Source organism: Pan paniscus, chromosome 10 (assembly GCF_029289425.2).
Source record: "Pan paniscus chromosome 10, NHGRI_mPanPan1-v2.0_pri, whole genome shotgun sequence".
NCBI classification, from domain to species: Eukaryota; Metazoa; Chordata; class Mammalia; order Primates; family Hominidae; genus Pan; species Pan paniscus.
This window is the reverse complement of record NC_073259.2, coordinates 118014645-118029840: the sequence shown is the minus strand read 5'-3', so window position 1 is coordinate 118029840 and position 15196 is coordinate 118014645. Positions and strand designations below refer to the sequence as shown.

The following is a 15196-nucleotide window of genomic DNA, read 5'->3' as shown; positions in this document are numbered from 1 at the left end:
AAGTGTTGGGATTATAGGCATGAGCCACCACACCCAGCCTGTAGCCAGCATTTTAAATTGCTGCATTAAATCCCTTCTGGCCAGCCAGTGCCTCTTTTCTGGCCACTTTTAAAGTGTGAGGTACCATGTGTGGATGTAAGGAACCCAATAGGGAATATAACAGATTCAGCATCTGCCCTCCCAAAGCAGATGTCAGACAGTTTAAGAGTCACAACTACCACGTGTCAAGATGTTTCATGAGGCAGAAAGTGCAGAGAGAGGCGGAGCCACCCCAGAAGAGGCTTAACCTCATCTGGGCCAGGAAGACCTCAATTATCCTCCATGTGCCCAGGGAGGCACTGCAGGCTGTGAGGTGGTTGTTGTGTGCTGAAGAGTCAGGCTGTGCTTTGGTAGGAAGCTTCCTTCTGGAGACTGAAGCAGTAGGACTGCTACTGAGAAAGAGAGCAAAGAAACTCAGCTGAGGTCTGGGTCACGTTTTTGTGCAAGGGCACATTTTATCCTCAAAACAGCATGTCTTTTGCTTTTCTTTTTTCTTTTTTGAGATAGGGTCTCACTCTGTCACCCAGCCTGGAGTGCAGTGGTGTGATCTTGGCTCACTGCAGCCTTGATATCCTGGGCTGAGGTGATCCTCCTGCCTCAGCCTCCTGAGTAGTTGGCACTACAAGTGTGCACCACCACGCCCAGCTAGTTTTTGTATTTTCTGTAGAGGCGGGGTTTCACCATGTTGCCCAGGCTGGTCTCGAACTCCTGGGCTTAAGCAATCCACCTGCCTCAGTCTCCCAAAGTGCTGGGATTATAGGTGTGCACCACTGAGCCTGGCTGTTTTTGCAAGGGTATAGGATCCCTTATACTTTGGGGAACTGATAAGCACTTTTAAGTGCAGAAAAGGAGGCTTACAGGATGATATCACAAGAAGAGTAGAGAACTGGAACCTACTTCTGAGATGATGCACTTCAGATGCCTCTTAGCTCCTTAATAGCAGCAGCTCTGTCTGTGTCATAAAGTAGTGAAATTGCTGTGGTTGGCAGACATTTCTAGAGGCCCTGTACGATTTTGAAAATGTTATGTCTGTTTAACAGTGGGTATGTACCAAACACTGGCATTGGATAAGACGTAGGCAATAAAAGGGTGACTAAGTCGCAGTTCCCTCTTGTCCTCCTGGTGTTAATCGTTGTCCCCTGTGTTCCTGATATTTTTTATTTTCAGCTAAGTAATCATTTGTTTGAAGAACTTGCCATGGATGTGTACGATGAAGTTGACAGGCGAGAGACGGATGCAGGTGACTTGACGTGGCTTTATCTAATAAGCTTCTGTTATCAGTGGGCAGTGAAAAGCTGCCAGGCTCAGTGTTTTACTAGTCCAATTTCTGCTGTCCTGATGGTGCGAGTGTCGACGTTTGCCTTTGCGTGTGTTGGCTTCAGAGTGTGTTTCCCCTCGTAGTGCGTGAGCTGTGCCTCCCAGGAGCAGTGGCACACAGGCGTGATGAGGTTTGTCTCTGGCTCTTTCCTCTGACTAGTCTGGCTTGCCACGCAAAACCACAGCGCCCTGGTAACCGAGACAACGGTCGTCCCCTTTCTTCCGGTCAATCCTGAGTACTCATCAACACGAAATCAGGCAAGTGGCTCAGTTTGGAAAGGAATAGTAGTTGGGGAATGGCTGATGTCATGTTTCATTTTTCCCAGGAAAACTATTCTAAATGTTTTGATTGATTAAAATTTAATATCCTTTATACATATGCACACACACAACCCCCAAATTGATAAGAAAAACAATAGACTATAAATAAATGACTGGGAAAGAATATGAAACAATTCACAGAAGAAATATAAATGGCTTACAAATGTGAAGAAATGTTTAACCTTGTCAGTAATCTAAGAAAGCAACTTAAAAGCATTAGTGCAAGTTTTATCAGTCAAATTAATAAAATATATAATAAAGGATACTCCAAACTGGTAAGGATGTGGTAAGCTGAGCTTTCTCTTGCAACAGATAGAACTTTAAATTGCTGTAGATGTTAGAAAAGCAATTTGTTTACCAGTTTCAGAAGCCTCAAAATTAAGTACATCCTTTTACATGGGAATTTCTCATTTGAGAATATGCTCTAATAAAATAAAAATAGATTTATGCACGTGATTTTCGTCAAAGCACCACTGTATACAATAGAGCATTAAAAACAGCTAACACATCCATCAAGAGGAGAAATGTTGAATGAATTATGAAGGTGTTTTAGTCTTTATAATTAGCAGCTATATATAAGGATAGGGAATATCTAGACTATGATTTTGTTTAACTTAAATTTTTTTTTTTTGAGACGGAGTCTTGCTCTGTTGTCCAGGCTAGAGTGCAGTGGCACCATCTCAGCTCACTGCAACCTCCACCTCCCGGACCCAAGCGATTCTCTTGCCTCAGCCTCCCCAAGTAGCTAGGATTACAGGCACCCGCCACCATGCCTGGCTAATTTTTGTACAAAGTCCTGACCTCAAGTGATCCTCCCGCCTCAGCCTCCCAAGGTTCTGGGATTACAGGCGTGAGCCACTGTGCCCGGCCTTAACTTAAAATTTAAAAATTCCCCTCAAAATTAATTTATTATTACTGGGTCTACTTCCAAACTGAAGCATTAATAGAAGAAAAGCATTCAGTAGACCCATTTTATTTTTGCTTACCAAAATAGATCTGCATTGTGAGAACAATGCATATGTGAGAAATGCCATAACATTTGTTATGAAATTCTCTTATATAAATGGTTTTAAACTGTTCATATGGAAAACAAGCATTAACTTGGTTTGATTATGGCTGGGATTAATTGTACTTTGATCATGCTAGAAGAAAGTATTTGCAGAAGTCTGTCAATAGTCTCACTAGTTTTATGTGACTATTTATGTATATATTTTTACACTGGGAAATATTTCCAATTATTTTCCCACCTTTAGGGCAGACAGAAGTTAGCTCGGTTCAACGCCCATGAGTTTGCCACGCTGGTCATTGACATTCTCAGTGACGCCAAGAGGAGACAGCAGGGCAGTTCTCTCTCGGGTTCAAAAGGTAACTGCTCAAACCTCCAAACACTTGCATTTTTTGGCCCTCTAAATTTGACTCAGGTGTTAAAGTTATAAACTAATTAAAGCAGTCATCAACATGACAGTTCTATAGGTTTTTGGTTTTTTGTTTGTTTTTTTACTTTAAGTTCCGGGATACCTGTGCAGAATGTGCAGGCTTGTTACGTAGGTATACGTGTGCCATGGTGGTTTGCTGCACCTATTGACCTGTCCTCTAGGTTCCCTCCCCTCAGCCCCAACCCCTGTAAGTTTTATTGGTAGTATATTGTGATAAATAGTTTACCTGTCTGAGCCCTGGTGAATTAACAATATTTCAGAGTTATTAACTGCTACACATATTTATCTTATATATGATTTCTGTTTTGTTTTGGGACACTTAACCTACCCTGTAAAATTGCATCCTGAAATTAACCCAAAACTCTGGCTTAGATCTTGTTAAAGGACATAAGAAAATAAACTCTTCTTGGCCGGGCGTGGTGGCTCACACCTGTAATACCAGCACTTTGGGAGGCCGAGGCGGGTGGATCACCTAACATCAGGAGTTCGACACCAGCCTGGCCAACATGGTGAAACCACCTCTCTACTAAAAATACAAAAATTAGCAAGGCATGGTGGCAGGCGCCTGTAATCCCAGCTACCCAGGAGGCTGAGGCAGGAGAATCACTTGAACCTGGGAGGCGGAGGTTGCAGTGAGCCGAGATTGCACCACTGCACTCCAGCCTGAGTGACAGAGCAAGACTCTGTTTCAAAAAAAAAAAAAAAAGGAGAAGAAAAACTCTTCCTGATTGAAACTGCATAATATCTGCTGTTGCTTACCTACAAAACTGAGTTCAACATAATTAAAATTTGTTGCCATAAACTTTAAATGTCTTCGGTGAGAATTACTGTGATATACAATTATAAGGAGAGCTCTGAGCATCTGTTTCACCAGTGCCCTGTTGAGTCTAGTTCAGTAGCCCAGGTCCTGTCTGCATGCTTAGGAATGTCCTTCCTCTCCAGCCCTATTACTGTATCCATATTGGTTTTTTCTAATTATAGAAATTAGACGTTTTTCATTGTAAGTCATTTAAGCAAAAGAAATATGCACCATAAAAATTAAGTTTTCAGTCAGTATCACATTCCCCAAAGACAGTAATCATTAACTGACAACAACTCATTCGTTCTTCTTTCCTGTTCAGGAATTTGATTTTATCTGTTCAACCAGGAATAAGGAAGTTCTGAAAAGGTTTATTAAATTTGGGTGAAGGCACAGTGACAAGAGTCTTTGGATAAGTTTAAAGTCTTCAAATGGCCTGGGCGTGGTGCCTTACACCTGTAATCCCAGCACTTTGAGAGGCTGAGGCGGACAGATCATTTGAGGTCAGGAGTTCGAGATCAGCCTGGCCAACATGGTGAAACCCATCTCTACTAAAAATACAAAAAAATTAGCTGGGCGTGGTGGCACGCGCCTATAATCCCAGCTACTCAGGAGACTGAGGCAGGAGAATTGCGTGAACCTGGGAGACAGAGGTTGCAGTGAACCGAGATCACGCCACTGCACTCTAACCTGAGCAACAGAGTGAGACTCTGTCTCAAAAAAAAAAAATTGGGGGCCAGGCACAGTGGCTCACACCTGTAATCCCAGCACTTTGGGAGGCTGAGGTGGGCAGATCACGAGGTCAGGAGATTGAGACCATCTTGGCTAACATGGTGAAACCCCGTCTCTACTAAAACTACAAAAAATTAGCCAGGCATGGTGGTGGGCACCTATAGTCCCAGCTACTCAGGAGACTGAGGCAGGAGAATGGCGTGAACCTGGGAGGCAGAGCTTGCAGTGAGCCGAGATTGTGCCACTGCACTCCAGCCTGAGTGACACAGCAATACTCTGTTTCAAAAAAAAAAAAATTTTTAACTTAAAAAACAAAGTCTTAAAAAATACCTGCTCTTTGATTTGATAATTCCACTCTTAGGTATTAACTGAAGGGAAATCATCAGAGATGTTATATGTAGAACAACACAAACATTAGAAGCAACTAAGTAATAAAGAGGAACAATTAGTCACATTTTAAAATAGTACATATTGCACTTTGGGAGGCCAAGGCAGGCGGATCACGAGTTCAGGAGATCGAGACCATCCTGGCTAACACAGTGAAATCCTGTCTCTACTAAAAATACAAAAAATTAGCTGGGCATGGTGGCAGACGCCTGTGGTCCCAGCTACTCGGGAGGCTGAGGCAGGAGAATGGCGTGAACCCGGGAGGTGGAGCTTGCAGTGAGCCAAGATTGCGCCACTGCACTCTAGCCTGGGCAACAGAGCAAGACTCCGTCTCAAAAAAAAAAAAAAAAAAAAAAAAACATATCTTTTTTTAAAAGAATATGTAATTGTCTTAGTCCCTTTTGTGTGGCTATAAAAGAATACCTGAGACTGGGTAGTTCTTAAAGAAAAAAGGTTTATTTGGCTAATGATTCTGCTGACTGGAGGATTGGGCATCTGGTGAGAACCTCAGGCTGCTTCCCCTCATGGAAGGTGAAGGGGTGCTACATGTGCAGAGATCACACGGTGAGAGAGGAAGCAAGAGAGCGAGGAGGGAGGTGCCAGGCTCTTTTCAATAATAACCAGGTCCTAGCAGGAACTAATAGAGCAAGAACTCACTACAAAGGGAGGGCATTGATCAGTTCATAAAGGATCCACCCCCATGACCCAAACACCTCCCTTTAGTCCTCCCCTCCAACATTGAGGATCACATTTCAACATGAGATTTGGAGGGAAGAAACATTTATACTATAGTAGTAATTATATGAGACAAAGTAATAAAGTTTGATTTTGTTTTGTTTTGTTTTTTTTGAGACGAGTCTCACTCTGTCGCCCAGGCTGGAGTGCAGTGGCGCGATCTTGGCTCACCGCAACCTCTGCCACCCAGGCTCAAGTGATTCTTGTGCCTTAGCCTCCTGAGTAGCTGGGATTACAGGTGTGCACCACCACACCCAGCTAATTTTTGTATTTTTTAGTAGAGACGGGGTTTCTCCATGTTGGCCAGGCTATTCTCGAATTCCCAGCCTTAAGCGATCTGCCCACCTCAGCCTCCCAAAGTGCTGGGATTACAGGCATGAGCCACCATACCTGGCCAAATAATAAAGTTTTTAAAAGGTTTTGTATAACCCCAGTTTTGTAAGGAAAACATATTTATGTAAATATGTGTGTACAAGTGAGTATACCACATGTAAATATAAATACACAATTGATCCTCATGTGCACATCCCATATTTACAAATTCATCTACTTGCTAAAATTTGTGACCTCAAAATTAATACAGCATTTTCAAGGTCATTGTAAGAAATGTACAGAGCAGAGAAAAAAATTGAGTCACCAAAAGCACATGTTTCCAGCTGAGATTGAACAGGGAGGAGACTCCTTGACTTCTTGTTTCTGCACTCATGCTATAAACAAGTGTCTGTGGTCTATTTAGTGCCATGTTAGTCATATTTGTGTGCTTTTCATTGGTCATTTCACTGTTTTAAAATGGCCCCCTCCCGCCCAGGATCAATTGAGTGCCCAGGAGATTGAGGCTGCAGTGAGCCATGATCACGTCTGCACCCTAGCATGGGTGACCCTATCTCAAAAGTGTCTCCTTGGCCAGACGCAGTGGCTCACGCCTGTAATCCTAGCACTTTGGGAGGCTGAGGTGGGCTGATCACGAGGTCAGGAGTTCGAGACCAGCCTGACCAACATGGTGAAACTCTGTCTCTACTAAAAATACAAGAAAAATTAGCCAGGCATGGTGACGCGTGCCTGTAATCCCAGTTACTCAGGAGGCTGAGGCAGGAGAATCACTTGAACCCAGGAGGCAGAGGTTGCAGTGAGCTGAGATCGTGCCACTGCACTCCAGCCTGGATGACAGAGTGAGACTCCATCTCAAAAAAAAAAAAAAGTGCACATCTGAACAACATAGCAAGGCCCCATCTTTACCAAAAAATTTAAAAATTATCTAGGTGTGTTGGCATGTGTCTGTAGTCCTACATACTCAGGAGGCTGAGGCAGGAGGATCACTTGAGCCCAAGAGTTAGAAGCTATAGTGAGCTATGATTATGCCAGTGCACTCCAGCCTGGGTGACATAGCGAGACCCTGTCTCAATAAAAAAAAAAGTGGCCCCCAAGCATAGTCCTGAAGTGCTGTCTAGTGTTTCTAAGTGCAAGAAGGCTGTGATGTGCCCTACGGAGAAATGTGTGTGAAATAAGCATCATTCAGGCATGATTTATAGTGCCGTTGGCCATGAGTTCAATGTTAATGAATCAATACTATGTATTAAATAAGGTATCTTTAAACAGAAACACACGTAGAACAAGGTTATATATTGATTGGTTGATAACCCCAGAAGCACTGATCTAATATTGGCCAAGTCACAGCAACTTTTTAGAACATAACTACCAAGAGGCTGGGTGCAGTGGCTCACACCTGTAATCCCAGCACTTTGGGAGGCCGAGGTGGGCAGATCACGAGGTCAGAAGATCGAGACCTTCCTGGCTAACACGGTGAAACCCCGTCTCTACTAAAAAAATACAAAAAAATTAGCTGGGTGTGGTGACGGGCGCTTGTAGTCCTAGCTACTCAGGAGGCTGAGGCAGGAGAATGGTGTGAACCCGGGAGGCGGAGTTTGCAGTGAGCCAAGATCGCGCCACTGCACTCCAGCCTGGGCAACAGAGTGAGACTCTGTCTCAAAAAAAGAAAAGAACATAACTACCAAGCATAACAAGAATTGACTGCGTGTGGCTATAAGTGCTCGGAGAAAAACCTAGAAATAGATCAACAAATAACAATGGCTATAAGTGATTATCTTACTTGTTCATTAGTTTCTAAATTGAATATATTGACTATTCTGTAATTATATTTATGTGTTTTAAAATATTTAAACAGTTAAAATAGGACCTATCCTTTATTATTATTATTATTTTTTTTTTTTTTTTTGAGACAGAGTCTCGCTGTCGTCCGTGCTGGAGTGCAGTGGCGTAGTCTCGGCTCACTGCAACCTCCACCTTCTAGGTTCAAGCGATTCTCCTGCCTCAGCCTCCCAAGTAGCTGGGATTACAGATGTGCACCACCACGCCCAGCTAATTTTTGTATTTTTAGTAGGGATGGGGTTTTGCCATGTTGGCCAGGCTGGTCTCGAACTCGTGACCTCAAGTGATCCATCTGCCTCAGCCTCCCAAAGTGCTGGGATTATGGATGTGAGCCCCTGTGCCCAGCTAGGACCTAGTCCTTTTAAATAACCACAATTCATCACCCAGATATCATCCATCCATTGTTTCCTCAACATCTCTGGGAAACAATATTAGAAGTCAGAGTTTGAGTTGCCTGAAAGAAATCAGAGAGACTTGGGTAGTTTGTGAAATCTTTTGTTCAAAGTGTATTAGATCCTCTAGAATAATCCCTGCTCCCTATGGAATAGACACTCCCTGCAACATGCACATGTGTATTTGTTTGATTCATTCTCCTCTATCTCTTTCTCTCACTGAGATGCAGGTAATTGACTAAATGCCAATGTTTCTATTCTTTTTTTTTTTTTTTTGAGACGGAGTCTTGCTCTGTCGCCCAGGTTGGAGTGCAGTGGCGTGATCTTGGCTCACTGCAAGCGGGTTCATGCCATTCTCCTGCCTCAGCCTCCTGAGTAGCTGGGACTATAGGCGCCCGCCACCACACCTGGCTAATTTTTCGTATTTTTAGTAGAGACGGGGTTTCACCGTGTTAACCAGGATGGTTTCGATCTCCTGACCTCGTGATCCGCCCGCCTCGGCCTCCCAAAGTGCTGGGATTACAGGTGTGAGCCACCGCGCCCGGCCCAATGCTTCTATTCTTTGAGTGCCTAGGTTCTGGCTCCAGTTTAACAATTTGCTTTCTGTTTTGATTGACATTACCTTGTAAATATGTTATAGGTATTCATAGAATTACAGTTTATCTTCCATTACCTACAGCCTTATCTTCATGACCTGGAGCTAGGCTCTATCTCTAGAAACTTGGGAACCTGCCTTCTTTATCTGAGCAGTTCCTTCCTAAGCCATCTGTTTAATTTGCCCATATTTGGCAGGTAGATGAGAGGAATGCTGGAGTCTCTTATGTAGCTGTCCACCTGGTTGAAAACTTTTTCTGTTATCTCTGTATTGGTGTGAATATAACATTGCCATTTCTGTCATTTTCTTTCAGTCCTTGTTCATTTTGTTTTTGTCTTTGTTTTTGCTCTTAGAGACAGGGCCTCACTCTGATGCCCAGGCTGGAGTACAGTGGTGCAGTCATGGTTCACTGCAGCCTCAATCTCCTGGGCTCAAGCAATCCTCCTGTCTTAGCCTCCTGAGTAGCTAGTAGCTGGGACTACAGGCCTGTGACACCAGGCCTGGATAATTTTTAAATTATTGTGTAGGGATGGAGTCTCATTGTGTTGCCTAGGTAGGTCTCAAACTCCTGGCCTCAAGCAGTTCTCCTCCTTGGCCTCCTAGAATGCTGGGATTACAGGCAAGAGCACAGCATTCAGCCCTTTAAGTCTTTTAAATGGCTAAACCAAAAAATCCTCTCCGTAGTTTTTTGGAAGAAAAGCAATGTTTTAAGCCTGAAGTAAAGTTGTTTGCTTTTATTGATAGACAATGTGGAGCTCATACTGAAAACCATCAATAACCAGCACAGCGTTGAGAGTCAAGACAACGATCAGCCCGACTATGACAGCGTGGCATCAGACGAAGACACAGATTTGGAAACCACTGCAAGCAAAACAAACCGTCAGAAGGTGAGAGGCCATGCGTCCCATGGAAGGGCAAGCACGCATCAGCTGAAGGCTAGCCCTGCCAAAGCTGCTGTGCAGTGAGGTTGGGTTTGTTACTAGCTCAGGCCAAGCAAAGGTGAAACAAGGTTAAATGGTTTTAAAATAGGGATCCTTGTCCCTGCATCACAGCCCTGCTGCAGTTGAGACTTTATAAAACTTGTGAGGAGTGATTGGTGTGTTTTATTCATTCAACAAGTGTTTACTGAGTGACTTCTCTGGATATTACTCTCCTGAATGAGGCCTCGTCCCTTTCCTGTGAGGCTCTCATTGCCTAGGAGAGAGAGAACTGCAGGAGAAGGCACAAAGTGATGTGTGTCATACGAAGCACACACAGGCTGAGGGAGTGAGCAGAGAGAGAACCTATGGCTGGGAGCATCAGGTGGGGCTGTGTCATAGGACAGCTCTTAAGATGCGCCTCAAGGGACGCTTGGGATTGGGGCATGTGGAGGAGTCAGAAAGAGAGTGAAACCAGGGCATCTAAGGGGAAGCTGGTCATGCATAGGGACAGCCTAAAAAGGTTGGGACTCGAAGTTGCAGCAGGAGGGGTATGACACCCGATGGAAGAGAGTGGGCCTCACAGGCAGTGCAGAGCCCAGGATGCCATGTCTGGGGAGGACTCTTCTGGTGGGTTAGAGAGTGGAGGGAGAGATCCATACTGGAGCTGATGCAGGCCACCGAAGGACCCATGCTAGGATGGTGCGGGTGGGAGAGACCTCGGCACCAGAGTGTGAGCTGGGGGAGAGGGCGGCAGGACCCCAGGCTATGCACCCTCTGCTGACCTCCAGGACACACCCACAGAGGGGCTTGGCAATCATTTGAGAATGGATGAATAGGAAGGTAGAATAGAAAAGTCTTGGCAATAAGTCGGAAGGTTGAAGTGGGGAGATAGACTTATAGAAGATTTGTTTGGAGTTCTTCGGCCCACATGACTGTGAGAAAGATGGCGTCACTAGCAGATGCAGGGGACACCCCTGCACAGACTTCCCGGAAGCCACCTGGTTCACTCAGTGAGAGCCGAGGTCATTCCAAGACCCTCTGTGACCAGGCCCTCTGTCAACCGCCTGGCCTCCTGCCCAATCCATCCCACACACCTGCTCCCTCTAGCTGAGCTCCACTGCAGCCTGGAATGTTCTTCCTCCTGATTCATGTGACTCATCCCCTCACCTCCTGGGGCTCTGCTCACCTCTCACCCACTCACAGGCTTACCCCAGCTCCCCGCTTAACATGCAGCCCCCTACCCTGCTCTGTCTTATCTTTTCCCACAGCACTCATCACCCTCAATCATGCAATATATATACTCTCTCATGCTGTTGGAATATAAACACCATGGAAGCAGGAATCTTTGTCTCTTTTCTAATATATCCCAAGCACCTAGAACACTGCCTAATGTTCAATGAAAATGTTGGAATGAATGAATTAATGAAAGAATGAATAAAAACAAAACGAGTGAACGAGAGAAAGGCTTACAAGACAGGACAGACCTCCTTAGACAGTCATTGTCAGCATAGATGTGTAGCCTCACTGCCTGTTCTATTAGAAAATACTGACTTTCAAATTTTTTAAATAGGATAGTGACCCTACTTTTATGTTTTAGTTTTGCATTACTCTCAGAGGCCTTGATTTGGTTTGACTAACTTTGCAATTCAGCTGGCTTGGTCAGAATTTGAAATTCTTGAGCTGTTAGTCTTTAATGTTCTCGTCATCTCAGATTGTGAACGTTTTCCCAATTTATTTTTAGAGCCTAGATTCAGATTTATCAGATGGACCAGTCACTGTACAGGAATTTATGGAGGTCAAAAACGCTCTAGTGGCTTCTGAGGCCAAGATACAGCAGCTAATGAAGGTGAATAACAACTTGAGTGACGAGCTGAGAATTATGCAGAAAAAGGTAACATGTTAATAAATGCCAGGACGGTTGACGCTTTAATCCCATAGTACAAGGAAGAATCTCAGGCACTGTGATGTGGTCCGAGGAAAGAAAAACAGTTATTGTAACAGCCTTAGAAATCTTTGGGCCAAGTTGTCTTTTTGAAGCAGGATGTATTTGGATATTTAAAATGAAATATATCCAGAGTAAGTTCCCCAGGTAGGAGAAACCTAACATCTATTTAAGCATTTGTGCCCATTAGAATAACCCTTGCACTATTCTGTGCTTCCTGGAAACCTGGATGGGGTTTCTTCCCATTGCTAGGGAAGGATGATCACACCATGGAGACAGAGCCAATGAGAGCCCTGGGCAGGGGCATGTTTATCAGCATTCAAACCCTGCTCCCACCCTGGCAGCCCTATCCCACATCCCCACCTTATTGCTCACCAGTTTTTACTACTAACTTGTATTATCCCCAGAGCCTACAGGAGGGCCTGCCACAGAGTAGGTTCTCAAAAAATAAGAAAAAACATTTCATTTGTACTAGGAAGAGCTGCACACTGGTAAAAAACAATCTCATTTGCTCAGCATTTTCTCATTCATTACCTTTTGAGAGAATCAGAACCGTGTGAATATATTAATCCCTAAAAGGAGTGTGGTTGATGGTAGCAAGGAATACCCTTAGTAGGAGGGGGATTGTGTATGCAACTCTTTATGAGAAGGCTAAGTAAGGGAATTCGAAAAATTGCAAATTTTGCCCATGACTTTGTGGGTATCACTCATCATTCAGCTCTAAAATGAGATTTGGACACTTTACTTAACCAGAAACAAAATGAAATATATAATCTATGTCTTTAGGCTGTCATTTGAGAAGTAAGGTTTTCAAATCATTTTCAAGACCTGAGGACATGGCACACTCCATGTGTGCCTGGACTCTTTTCAGTGCTGCTTCCTAAAGGAAGGTGGAAGAACTAAAAAGGGGCCCATGCCCCTCTATTTACTAGGGAAGGAAATTGCTGTGCACTTTTGCCTGGAGTTTGGTCTAGGATTCTTTTGATGTTGACTTCTAGAGCATTTTTGAGACTTTTTGAAATAAATGGCTCTAATGCCTATAGTAGCAGGGAATGAAGAATGCTTAAGATCAGCTAGCCTTAAACGAACAGACACTTGTTCTGTGTCTCCCAGCCCTGTCTAGGGCTGCTGTGCAGCTGTAAACGAGACAGACCGAGAGCCCCTTTGTCATAACATACAGGACCTGTATTTTCTTTGCCTTCTTTGGAATATATTTTATTTAGTGGATTATAGTTTGTTCCATTAATTGGACTAATAATTTTGACCAGGTGACTATTTCTGAAACATGCTGATTTTGCCACTGTAAATCAATCTGCTGCACATCACCTTTTAAAATCTAACAATGCTTCTTTTAGTATTTTTGGAAATCACCAGAGAGAGCCTCATTATCTCTGAAAGCAAATGTCTTGAGCTTCTTTGAGAAATGCAAGTGAAATTATTTGCTTTTGCTTATTGATTATCTCATCAATTCTTAGAAGTGCTTTTGATTTCTGAAACTATTGAATTGTCTATAACTTTTTATTTTCCCTTATACTCCTTCCAAATAAAAAAGTGTAGCCTGGTTCTTATTAAGATAAACATCATTAAAATTTATGTGAAGACATCTCTCTAAATACAGAGTACTAACATTTTTAAAAATTGAGACCAAGAACTTGTGCTCATGAGAACACATTCAGACAAAATCCAGGCATGAAAAGTGTTAGGATAAAGTTTCAGATTTCAAGGCCTTAACTAAATAACTGCCACAGAGGCTTTTTATACAGACAAACACGTGATCACATGCACCAGTGCCCCATTGAGGGACCTGTGTCAGTTACACACCTCAGTCCTTGAACCTTGACCACTTCACTCTAGGCCCTGGGTTCTCTAATGAATAGTTTCAACAGGCACTTCATGCCTGTCTGTATCCTGGAATGTAGAAATGTTCAGGGCTGCTTTGTCAGCTGCTTTGCAGCTGTTCTTTCCCTGGAAAGGGAATTGCAGATATGAGCTATACCCTGCCAGCCTTTGTGATATAAAAGCATTCTATCATTCTGTAATGGCTTGCTCTTCAAGGAAACAGAATGAGTGGTCTTTTTGTGGAAGAGGCAGTAAGTCACACTTTCACAGCAGTTTGGCATGATTAATATAAAGTATATGGAATTTGTTTATTTAGCAAAGATGTATTGATTATATTTCAAAGTTGGGTAAAGTTTTTAATATACATAAAGTTGACAAAGTAGCATGATTTGTATCTGATCTTTCACATTTAACAGTTGCTTGGAAAAGATGCTAATTAATGAAGAGGAGCAACTACTATTGGTGTATTTTTCACAGATTGGTGCTTTCTAAATAAAAATTGAAAGTAACTCCTAACATTGAATGGGTTTGCTACTGAAAAAGTAATGATCTTCTGGTGCAAACAGTTGCTTGTGGACTTAAACCTTGGCAGTGGTGGGGAATTTGGTCAGATTTTACAATCTCTGTCAAAGAATAGACAGCTGAACTCACACCACACCCAGCTTATAAAATGTCCATGGAAGATGAAGGCGCACCAGAAGGGAAGGACCCTGCGCAGAATGGACGTGGTGAATGGTGTTTAAAATGCCAGATGCCAAAGAGTAACACGATTCCCTGCTGACCCCTTAACTCTAATCCATCCAGCACCATGGAGCAGCCTGCATGTGAGGAATGGAAGGAGCATTCAGGGCCTCCAAGTGACAGTCTCTAAAATGGGGTGGTGCCAGGCAGATTAGCATGTTCAAAGCTGACACCACTGAGGTCGTGTTTTTTGGGTGACAAAGCCAAAGGAGAGAAAGGCCAAATATTCCAGCCCTGGCCAAAAGATGATCACTCACCAGACGGAAGCAAGCGTGCTGCGTGGAGCATCCATGCGAAGATGTCAATTCCATAGATCAATAGGTTTCCAGTTTTCTTCGTGATATGTTAATATAGCAAACTTACCATGATCCGGTTTTCTCTTTTTTCTTTTTTTTTTTTTTTACAAAGTGCTGAATTGTTTGGAATATCAAGAGTATTATGTAATAAAAACTTGTTGATCATAATTTTTCTTGTTGGCTTTTTGGAAAGCAATAGGTGATCTGATTTTTCATAAGCTGAACTTCTGTCTTTCTTGCTTTGCAAAGCAACCCTAGTCATCTTTGTGCTGCTTCCATGGTGTCTGCTGTCATTTTTGGCCTTTGCAAATTGCTCAGGGCTCATTTGAAAAGCAAGTTACCTAAATGATGTTTTAATGATCTCGAACTCTTGCTTGAAACAGCCTTAGAATAATCCAGTGTACAGCTTGCCTGCAAACATTTCCCAGCCCCACCATGACAAATTTTTAAGTGGTTAGACATTTTGTTTTGAGGAAGTCCAAACCACAACTTTTCCGCATTCAGAAATGAAGCTGTTTAATTTGCCACGTGATGAAGGG

At 43.2% G+C, this 15196-nt stretch overlaps 1 protein-coding gene across 23 annotated transcripts in view; it reads left to right on the top strand.

Moving 5' to 3' along the window:
• GIT2 (GIT ArfGAP 2) overlaps window positions 1-15196 on the top strand; it is a 66953-nt gene that overhangs the window by 33863 nt on the left and 17894 nt on the right. For 11 of the 23 annotated variants that reach the window (XR_010108963.1, XR_010108961.1, XR_008620494.2 and 8 more), the window contains exons 10-14: window positions 1207-1279; window positions 1517-1614; window positions 2931-3042; window positions 9664-9806; window positions 11581-11730. Coding sequence is in view for 16 of the 23 variants with exons in the window: in XM_063593640.1 (XP_063449710.1) it covers window positions 1207-1279; window positions 1517-1614; window positions 2931-3042; window positions 9664-9806; window positions 11581-11730 (576 nt within the window). In the remaining 7 variants the exon portion in view is untranslated. Of the gene's footprint in view, window positions 1-1206; window positions 1280-1516; window positions 1615-2930; window positions 3043-9663; window positions 9807-11580; window positions 11731-14036; window positions 14826-15196 lie in introns of those variants that run through there. The other 12 variants (XR_010108962.1, XM_024931262.4, XM_055096114.2 and 9 more) reach the window with 4 other exon arrangements.